The 11803-nt window shown below is 41.9% G+C and overlaps 1 protein-coding gene across 1 annotated transcript in view; it reads left to right on the forward strand.

Annotated features, from left to right (window-relative positions):
* Positions 1-11482, forward strand: part of BPNT2 (3'(2'), 5'-bisphosphate nucleotidase 2) — a 29548-nt gene extending 18066 nt beyond the window's left edge. The window contains exon 5 of the mRNA XM_063451373.1: positions 10805-11482. Within this exon, the coding sequence (XP_063307443.1) occupies positions 10805-11088 (284 nt within the window). The 3' untranslated portion in view covers positions 11089-11482. The remainder of the gene's footprint in view (positions 1-10804) is intronic.
* Positions 11483-11803: the final 321 nt, after the last annotated feature.

The following is an 11803-nucleotide window of genomic DNA, read 5'->3' on the forward strand; positions in this document are numbered from 1 at the left end:
TATAGCAACTGTCTAAGCTTTGCTCACATTTATAATTCAAACACATTACTTGTACTTGCTATTTTGGCTGCCACTATAATGGCCAGTGTCACAAGATGACTTAATTGAACATAAAAACTAAAATTAAAAATAATGAACCTAGCTGGGGCTATACATTAACAAGTATATTTAAGGTGGAAGAACACCATATTAGAAACTAAAACCCCAAACCATAGACTACCTAGATATGGCAATACATAAGGTTATTGAATAGGGTTAATGCTGTATAATGGAAGACAACTCTACAATCTAGATATTATTCATATCATAGGGCAAGCCAGACATTAGTAATAAAAAAAGTGAAAAGAAATATGTTCATTTAGGCCTTTTGGAGAGACTGTGTCCAATTCGTAAATCCAGTAAGTCTCTCTGTTTAGAAGGACTCTTCCTCGGTCGCCTGCCCTGTTGGACAACGGGATATGGTCAATAGCCACGAACTTCAACGCGGATAATGGATGTTTAAACTCCAAAAAATGTTTTGCTACTGGTTTATCGGAAGATCCATCTCGGTATGCCAATCTAATACTGGACCTGTGCCCCCTAATTCTCTCACACAATGCAGTTTCAGTCTTGCCAATATATACTAGGCCTCACGGACATGTCAACTTGTATATAACATGTGTTGTTTTACATGTGATGGTCTTCTTGATGAAGTACTGCTTGTTTGTATGTGGGTGAGAGAACGTCTTTGATGGCATCATATGGCCACATGTGACGCACCCAAGACAGCGAACACAACCTCGATTTTGGGCTGTAGTGTGATCCATGTAACTTGAAGTAGGGTCCGTGTGGACTAAAAGATCTTTTAAGTTCTTGTTCCTTTTGAAACAAATCAATGTTTTTTGTGAAAAACTTTAGGAAGGGTGTCGTCTGTAGCCAAAATTCTCCAATTTTTTCTGATAGTTGAAGAAATTGATGTAGTGGACTGATGATACGTAGTAGGAAAGACTAATTTCTGGATAGCTTTACTGTTGGGCTTTGTTTCATTAAGTACTCGAGGATTTCTCGCTTCTCTCAGTGCTTCATCAAGGGTAGAGCGCTTATATCCGCGTTCCAAGAATTTGTCTGTCATTTCTAACAGCTGTCTTTCTCTAATGGTCTCGTTGGAGTTGTTGCGCATCACCCTCAGAAACTGTGCCTTATGGAGGGACTTGATAAGTGCTTGTGGATGTGCACTTTGTGCATGTAACAGTGTGTTTCGATCCGTCGTCTTAGTATAAAGACTATATTCTAGCCTATTGTCCCCGACAGAAAGTTCCACGTCTAAGTATTGAACCTTTTCAGAGCTGATGTGGGCTGTCAGTCTGATCGGTGTAGGTAACCTATTCAGTCCCTCAACCATGGCATTTGCTTCTGATTCTGTGCCTTTCCATATGATAAGCAGGTCGTCTATGTACCGATAGTACCCTTGTATTAGGTGGCCATATGGGGCCAAGATATGCTGTTTTTCATAAATATACATGTATGCGTTTGCATACATGGGGGCCATAGCTGCCCCCATCGATGTACCGGATACTTGCTGGTACCATTGACTCTCGAAGCGGAAGTAATTCTTCTCTAGGGTGAGTGCCAGAATCTCCAAAATAAACTCAATAGGTGGACCCTTGTATACTGTTGAAGCTGTGAGTACTTGACGCATAGAGTCTATACCTCCTTCATGCGGGATCACCGTATACAAGCTCTTCACATCCATTGTAATGAGTAACGGTTGATAGTTGAAGAAACTGATCTCTTTGACCTTGTTCAAAAGTGGTGGAGTATCCTTAATACAAGTCTCCAATTGTTCAATGGGCCCTTTGAACAAAAAATCAAGCCATTTGGCTAACGGCTCAAGGATTTCTTGGATTGAAGACACTATTGGGCGTCCAGGGGGTTTCTGGGCATTCTTGTGTATCGGGATACTATATATGATGGGACTGCGTGGATTAGATTGGTTAAGGAATTGAAATAGATCAACATCTATAAATCCTGCTCTCAATCCCATTGAAAGTGTGTCGTAAATGATCCCTTGGAAACTTGACGTAGGATCGCGGTCCAAAAGTTGGTAAGTATTTGTATCTTGTAGTTGACTTCTCATTTCATTGGAGTAGTCAACATAGTCCATGATAACTATGCCACCCCCCTTGTCCGCTGCCCGTATAATGATGGACGAATCTTCGGCTAGGCTATTGATCAGTTGTCTCTGCCGCTTTGTGATATTCTGTTTCTCTTTTATAGACTTGGACATGGTGGTGTGTGCCTCCTTTTTCGTTAATGACAAAAAAGTCTTGATGGAAGGTTTATTGGTGGACGGATCAAAAGTTGATTTCAACCTCAATGTCTTTGTTCGTTATAGCAGTGGTCTCACTTTTATTGAAATAGTCCTTTAAGCGTAAGTTCCTCCCAAATTTAAACCATTCCACTTCTCACTTAAAATGATTCGCTCTGGCCGTAGGGACAAAGGACAATCCCTGACTGAGTATATCAGTCTCTTCCTGGATTAGCGGCCTGTGGGACAAATTGAAAATGGGAATCACTTCTTGAGTGGCGGTTTGCCTCTTGGCATCCCTCTTTGTTTTACCACCTCTCCTTGTTCTGCGCTTCCTCTTAATCGGCTCCTGGTAGAGGCGCCCATTTCTGCGTTCTCTAAAAAAAGGGGAGAAGGAGTCTGAAGTGTCGTCTCATTATGCTCATTGTCGGAGGCAGACTCACCAGATGTCGTGTCTATGGTTACAATCCGAGGTTTAATGATCCTCTTGCGTGGTCTTCTAGGTCTCTGTGTGTTGCTGCCGGAAAGCCACCTATAAACATGATGGTCAAGATAGTCCTGGTGGACTCTTTCGAATTTAAGCTTTTTAAACTTAATTAATTCATTTTTGTATTTTAGCAAGTCCTCCTGTAATTTATGTAACAATTTCTGTCCATCTGTGGAAGCTAGTAGAATGGAATAGTAGAATTTATATTTGTGGTCGGAAACATAATAGTAATATGCGTGATAGTAATCAAAGAGCATTGTTTTTGCAGTAAAAAAAAAACCCACACATTGCAGGTTGGAAGAATGGAGCAGAAATAGTGGGGCTTGTGGAATACAGCAAATAATATGATGGAAATATTCACAAGACATACCAATTCACCTGGTGAGGATGTAGCTTACCCAAACTGTGCGCGGTATGCACTTTCGCGAGCTGAGCTGACTGACAGCTCAGCTCCATGTCTATGCCCGGCCCCCTCCTACCGCAACCCTCCAGCTCAATGTATAAAGTATACAAAAACTATATATAGAGAGTATATATAGTGTGTGACAAACACACATTGAAAATTAAAAATTGTTAAACATACACACAATCTATTTCTATCTAATTCTATCTATCTATCTATCTATCTATCTCTATCTCTCTCTCTCACACTCACTTATTCTCTCACCCACACTCACAAGATAAGTTTAATTAAGTTTTGGATCCTCCTGCTCAGTCTTCTGCCTGTCAGCCAGAGCTGCTGTGTGCCTTATCTCCCCAAACTGTCGGCTCTGATTGCTAACAGGCTCCAGGGTTAACTACAGGACACAGGAGGCGCTTTCACAGTGCCTCCTGTCTCCTGATATCACGTTTGATACAGTTGCAAGAAAAAGTATGTGAACCCTTTGGAATGATATGGATTTCTGCACAAATTGGTCATAAAATGTGATCTGATCATCATTTAAGTCACAACAATAGACAATCACAGCCTGCTTAACCCCTTAAGGACACATGACATGTGTGACATGTCATGATTCCCTTTTATTCCAGAAGTTTGGTCCTTAAGGGGTTAAACTAATAACACACAAAGAATGAAATGTTGCCATGTTTTTATTAAACACACCATGTAAACATTCACAGTGCAGGTGGAAAAAGTATGTGAACCCTTGGATTTAAAGGACCACTCTAGGCACCCAGACCACTTCAGCTTAATGAAGTGGTCTGGGTGCCTGGTCCAGCTAGGATTACCCTTTTTTTTTTTTTTTTTACAAACATAGCAGTTTCAGAGAAACTGCTCTGTTTATACTGAGGGTTAATCCAGCCTCCAGAGCCTCTAGTGGCTGTCTCATTGACAGCCGCTAGAGGCGCTTGCGTGCTTCTCACTGTGAAAATCACAGTGAGAAGACGCCAGCGTCCATAGGAAAGCATTGAGAATGCTTTCCTATGTGACCGGCTGGCTGCGCACGCGGCTCCTGCCGCGCATACGCATTCAGCCAATGACGTTGCGAGGAAGGAGGAGAGGAGGAGGCAAACTCTCCGCCCGGCGCTGGAGAAAGGTAAGTGTTTAACCCCTTCCTCTCTCCAGAGCCCGGCAGGAGTGGGACCCTGAGGGTGGGGGCACCCTCAGGGCACTATAGTGCCAGGAAAACGAGTGTTTTCCTGGCACTATAGTGGTCCTTTAACCCCTTAAGGACCAAATTTCTGGAATAAAAGGGAATCATGACGTGTCACACACGTCATGTGTCCTTAAGGGGTTAATAACTGGTTGAACCTCCTTTGGCAGCAATAACTTCAACCAAACGTTTCCTGTAGTTGCAGATCAGACGTGCACAATGGTGAGGAGTAATTCTTGACATTCCTCTTTACAGAACTGTTTCAGTTCAGCAATATTCTTGGGATGTCTGGTGTGAATCGCTTTCTTGAGGTCATGCCACTGCATCTCAATCGGGTTGAGGTCAGGACTCTGACTGGGCCACTTCAGAAGGCGTATTTTCTTCTGTTTAAGCCATTCTGTTGTTCATTTACTTATATGCTTTGGGTCATTGTCCTGTTGCAACACCCATCTTCTGTTGAGCTTCAGCTGGTAGACAGATGGCCTTAAGTTCTCCTGCAAAATGTCTTGATAAACTTCGGAATTCATTTTTCCTTCGATGATAGCAATCCGTCCAGGCCCTGACGCAGCAAAGCAGCCCCAAAACCATGATGCCCCCACTACCATACTTCACAGTTGGGATAAAGTTTTGATGTTGGTGTGCTGTGCCTCTTTTTCGCCACACATAGTGTTGTGTGTTTCTTCCAAACAACTCAACTTTGGTTTCATCTGTCCACAGAATATTTTGCCAGTACTGCTGTGGAACATCCAGGTGCTCTTGTGCAAACTGTAAACGTGCAGCAATGTTTTGTTTGGACAGCAGTGGCTTCCTCTGTGGTATACTCCCATGAAATCCATTCTTGTTTAGTGTTTTACGTATTGTAGATTTGCTAACAGTGACTTTTGTAAGCTGACACTCTAGGATTCTTCTCCTCATTGAGCAGTCTGCGCTGTGCTCTTGCAGTCATTTTTACAGGATGGCCACTCCTAGGGAGAGTAGCAGCAGTGCTGAACTTTCTCCATTTATAGACAATTTGTCTTACCGTGGACTGATGAACAGAAAGGCTTTTGGAGATACTTTTATAACCCTTTCCAGCTTTATGCAAGTCAACAATTCTTAATCGTAGGTCTTCTGAGAGCTCTTTTGTGCGAGGCATCATTCACATCAGGCAATGCTTCTTGTGAAAGACAAACCCAGAACTTGTGTGTTTTTTATAGGGCAGGGCAGCTGTAACCAACACCTCCAATCTCATCTCATTGATTGGACTCTAGTTGGCTGACATCTCACTCCAATTAGCTCTTGGAGATGTCATTAGTCTAGGGGTTCACATACTTTTTCCACCTGCACTGTGAATGTTTACATGGTGTGTTTAATAAAACATGGCAACATTTCATTCTTTGTGTGTTATTAGTTTAAGCAGGCTGTGATTGTCTATTGTTGTGACTTAGATGATGATCAGATCAGATTTTATGACCAATTTGTGCAGAAATCCATATCATTCCAAAGGGTTCACATACTTTTTCTTGCAACTGTATATTCACCCAAGCGTGAAGACGTGAAACATGATGAATGCGAATTAGACAGCCCTGAACTCGGAAGTCCCTCTGGTGGACGTCTGAGTAACTGCCACTGGAGGTGTTCCTAGCTTCCAAGGTAAACACTGTATTTTCTCAGAAAATACAGTGTTTACATGAGAGAGGCTGCAGGGACCTATTCTCACGTGAACAACCTAATTAAGCTGAAGTTGTTCAGGTGACTATAGTGTCCATTTAAGTTAATTAAAAACCTCTCTGCAATCCAAGTTGTACTAGACACTCAGCAAGGAGAATCCTTCCTGCTGCTGTTGTTACTCATTAAATAGTCTATATTTACCAAGACTTCTTTGGTCCAATTTTGCACGTTGAGGTCAAGCATATTATAAGTTAAGTGCGTTAAAGGAAGGCATGTAATACTTTTTCCTGGAGTGACATGTCTCTTTTAAATTTCTCCAAATAGGACACGATGTTACGAATTAAATTATCAGATTTCATTTTTAGCAAACATTGCTTTCTATCCTTAATTAACCAAAATAAAGGAAAATCGGTTTTACCGCTATTCAGTATTTTCGGAAATATCGGTATCAGCCAATATAGATACCGATATTGCCGATAATACATCCGCCGGGCCCATTACAAGCCCGACGGTCCTGGGGGGCCGGCAGCAGCTCCCTTCAGCTCCCATTTAAAATCTCGCGAGTCCCGCGGCCGCAGAGCGTTGCCACGGGTTACCATGTCAACGCTCTGCGCGGCACTAAGGGCCGCGAGATTTACACAGGGAGCTGAAGGGAGGTAAGTAACCGCTTGCCGCTGGCCCCCCACAGTACTTAACAAGCCACCGGACCACCAGGGAATACTTTATCCCCCCCTCCCAGGGAAGGGAGACTAAAAAAAAAAATATTTAAATATTTAAAAAAAAATATTAAAATAAAAAAATTCCCCCTCCCCCTTTTACACAAATTACATCTCTACACACACACACACACACACACACTGCATTATATACACACTACACAAACACACACAATGCATTATATAAACACACTACACAAACATACACACACTACACAAACACACATGCACTGCATTACACACACACCCCCAGACTGCATTACACACACACTGCATTGTATACACACACAGACACTCTGCATTGTATACACACACAGACACTCTGCATTGTATACACACACAGACACTCTGCATTGTATACACACACAGACACTCTGCATTGTATACACACACAGACACTCTGCATTGTATACACACACAGACACTCTGCATTGTATACACACACAGACACTCTGCATTGTATACACACACAGACACTCTGCATTGTATACACACACAGACACTCTGCATTGTATACACACACAGACACTCTGCATTGTATACACACACACAGACACTCTGCATTGTATACACACACAGACACTCTGCATTGTATACACACACACAGACACTCTGCATTGTATACACACACACAGACACTCTGCATTGTATACACACACACAGACACTCTGCATTGTATACACACACACAGACACTCTGCATTGTATACACACACACAGACACTCTGCATTGTATACACACACACAGACACTCTGCATTGTATACACACACACAGACACTCTGCATTGTATACACAAACACAGACACTCTGCATTGTATACACACACACAGACACTCTGCATTGTATACACACACACAGACACTCTGCATTGTATACACACACACAGACACTCTGCATTGTATACACACACACAGACACTCTGCATTGTATACACACACACAGACACTCTGCATTGTATACACACACACAGACACTCTGCATTGTATACACACACACAGACACTCTACATTGTATACACACACACAGACACTCTGCATTGTATACACACACACAGACACTCTGCATTGTATACACACACACAGACACTCTGCATTGTATACACACACACAGACACTCTGCATTGTATACACACACACAGACACTCTGCATTGTATACACACACACAGACACTCTGCATTGTATACACACACACAGACACTCTGCATTGTATACACACACACAGACACTCTGCATTGTATACACACACACAGACACTCTGCATTGTATACACACACACAGACACTCTGCATTGTATACACACACACAGACACTCTGCATTGTATACACACACACAGACACTCTGCATTGTATACACACGCGCGCGCACGCTGCATTGTATACACACGCGCGCGCACGCTGCATTGTATACACACGCGCGCGCACGCTGCATTGTATACACGCGCACGCTGCATTGTATACACGCGCACGCTGCATTGTATACACACGCGCGCGCGCACGCTGCATTGTATACACACGCGCGCGCGCACGCTGCATTGTATACACACGCGCGCGCACGCTGCATTGTATACACACGCGCGCGCACGCTGCATTGTATACACACGCGCGCGCGCACGCTGCATTGTATACACGCGCGCGCGCACGCTGCATTGTATACACACGCTGCATTGTATACACACGCTGCATTGTATACACACGCTGCATTGTATACACACGCGCGCGCACGCTGCATTGTATACACACGCGCGCACAATGCATTGTATACACACGCGCGTACACTGCAGTGTATACACACACGCACACACTGCATTGTATACACACACGCACACACTGCATTGTATACACACACGCACACACTGCATTGTATACACACACGCACACACTGCATTGTATACACACACGCACACACTGCATTGTATACACACACGCACACACTGCATTGTATACACACACGCACACACTGCATTGTATACACACACGCACACACTGCATTGTATACACACACGCACACACTGCATTGTATACACACACGCACACACTGCATTGTATACACACACGCACACACTGCATTGTATACACACACGCACACACTGCATTGTATACACACACGCACACACTGCATTGTATACACACACGCACACACTGCATTGTATACACACTACGCACACACTGCATTGTATACACACACACACTTCATCCACTACATGTGACATGTATATTTTGTGCATTTACCTTTAGAATTTGTTTATTTTTTCAAAATGGTAAATGTACAGAATAAAAAATCAATATCGGTTGATCCCTAATTTCATATAATTGTTCCACTTTGGCACTATCTGATTGAGTAATGGAGACGTGTGATAAGGTGCAGGCGTTCTGGTAGTTCCTTTGCTGGGGTACATCCAGACCACCCAACTTGACTTTTAGGGAGAGGCTATTACAACAAATTTGTGGGCACTTCCCCAACCAGAGTAGTTTATTAAAAGTGGACTCAGCCAGCATCATCCAGCTGTCAGGACAAGGTAGAGATACCATGCGAAAAAAGTATACCCATTTTGGGGGCATATAAGACTTTACAGTATTAATTCTCAACTACAATGATGCCTATTTTTATACTCATTTAGTTTTTTACATGTATATTTTAACTGTTTAAAAATTAAGTTCTATAATTTTATTAGGGTCGTTTCTAATCTCAATCTCCAGGCAGCTGAAAATTTGTGGCACAGTCAAAAGCAAATTTTTCGGTCTTTAATCCTTTAAGACAAGTTAAGTGAAATTAAGCATACCGTATTTATCAGCGTATAACACGCATGTTTTCTCCCTGAAAATAGGGGGAAAATGATGGGTGCGTGTTATACGCCGATATCCCATCTTTACTTACCTGTCTTGAAGCGTGGGCCGGTGTTCAGCGCGCACCGCGGTACTGGAACTTCAATTTCAGGTTCCGGTTTCCGGCGGGACTGAAAGGAAGTGCGCACTCAGTGTGCACACTTCCTTTCATTCCCGCCGGAAACCGGAACATGAAATTGAAGTTCCAGTACCGCGGTGCGCGCTGTGAAGCTGGCCCACGCTTCAAGACAGGTAAGTAAATATGGGACAAGAGGGAAAGTGCACTAGGCGTCACTATGGGAGGGGGGGGGGGGAGAATACTGTGGAAAGGGGGGGGGACACTATGGGATGAGGGGGGGGGGAGAATACTATGGAAAGGGGGGGGACACTATGGGAAGAGTGGGGGGGAACACTATGGGAGTGGGTGGAGAATACTATGGGGGGGGGGGAACACTATGGGATGAGGGGGGGGATACTATGGGAGGGGGGGAAATTTCCTGGAATTTCCTTCTGAAAATGAGGTGCGTGTTATACGCTGATAAATACTGTATTTATTGAGGTTCAGTTTATAAAAACTCCCCTATGGACATCATTAATTCATTCATAGATTTCAGTGGGTTACCAAGGGTAAGTACCAGTTCATCTGTGAACACGGTTAATTTAATGCAATCACTTAAAACATGCAAGCCTTTAATTTGATCGTCAGCCCTTATTAACCATGTTAATGGCTCAATTGCCATAAGATATAAAAAGATGGGAGAGTGGGCACCCCTGCCTGATCCCATTATTTTGATGGAACCAGTCAGAAGAAAAACACTCCCAACTACTCTGGCTGTCGGAGAGGTATATAGGACCATTATAGATCTAGTAATATTAAGACCAAATGCTTCCAGGGCTAACCCAAGATAATTCACCTGACTGTTGAATACTTTTTCAGCCTACAACAACAGAGCTAGGAGGGTCACACCTGTCCTGTGAGCCATATCTACAATATCAAAAGGTCTCCTAATGTTATATATCAGGTACCTAGTTGCCACAAACCCAACTTGGTCATGATGTATAATATTACTTAATCTCGCAGGAACTACTGATGAGCAAACTTTTATATCCACATTTAACAATGAAATGGGTCTTTAACATTTTACTGGGGATCTTACATGCATGTTTACTTATTTTATTTGTAGAGTTGTTTATGTTAAACTACACACGAGTGGAGATTTATTTTATTTTTATTTTTTTATCTTTTAGGTTATAAAGTTCTTTCATTGCTTGATGTGAGAGAAGAGAAACAAGAACACGCTGATGTTTACATTCATGTAACTTTCATCAAGAAATGGGACATTTGTGCCGGTAATGCAATATTGAATGCTCTTGGTGGTCACATGACTACACTTAAAGGTGAAGAAATTATTTATACAGGATCGGATGGGAATGAAGGTGGAATCCTAGCCAGCATTGGAATGGACCATGATGCACTTGTTCAAAAATTAGCTGATAAAATTCCATCCAGTGGAAAGAAATCCCCACAGTAACAAGTACAAAAATATACTGACTATGGTCGGTGCATATGAAGACTGAGGCCAGTGCATGTTAATGCAGTTTGGTATGTGTACTTTTGGACACATTAAAGATGATTTTTTTTTTTTTTTCTACTGTATTATTCAAGAAATAGCACCCTATTTGCAACATGTCTCCCTGATTTGAAACGCTAAACGTGGTCAGTATTGGATTTATAAAATGTATGTGAGTGAAATCAAATTGTAAATCTACAAAGAGGAGTACATTTTAAAAGGTGTGTGTGTGTGTGTGTGTATATATATATAAAAAGAATTTTAAAAAGAATTTACTTAGTTTTAAGTAAATAAGTGTTTCAAGATATTTTTCCACTTCCGCCTTCCCATTAACTCAATGAAAATGAAAATAAAAAAAACATTGTGCCTTGTTGAATTTTCTCACATAAAATTATGTATTTTTAGTTTTTTATTTTTTGTTTTTTGGTGGTGATAGATTTTTCACTTTTACAATTTGTTTTAGATGGAAATAGTATCCAGTGTCTAACTTATTAGTTATGTCCTTATGCTGTACATGCTAACAAAGTATATATATTAGTTTCTTTTTTTTTTTTTTCTTTTTTTCTTCTTCTGTAGGGTAAATGTTATTGTAGTTAAAATGTGAATATATGGTATAAAATCATTGCAGTGGCAGAATTACAAGAGTACATTTCAAGATATGTAGGTCAATTACATG

The sequence above is a fragment of the Pelobates fuscus genome, chromosome 4 (genome assembly GCF_036172605.1).
Source record: "Pelobates fuscus isolate aPelFus1 chromosome 4, aPelFus1.pri, whole genome shotgun sequence".
In the NCBI taxonomy this organism is placed as follows: domain Eukaryota; kingdom Metazoa; phylum Chordata; class Amphibia; order Anura; family Pelobatidae; genus Pelobates; species Pelobates fuscus.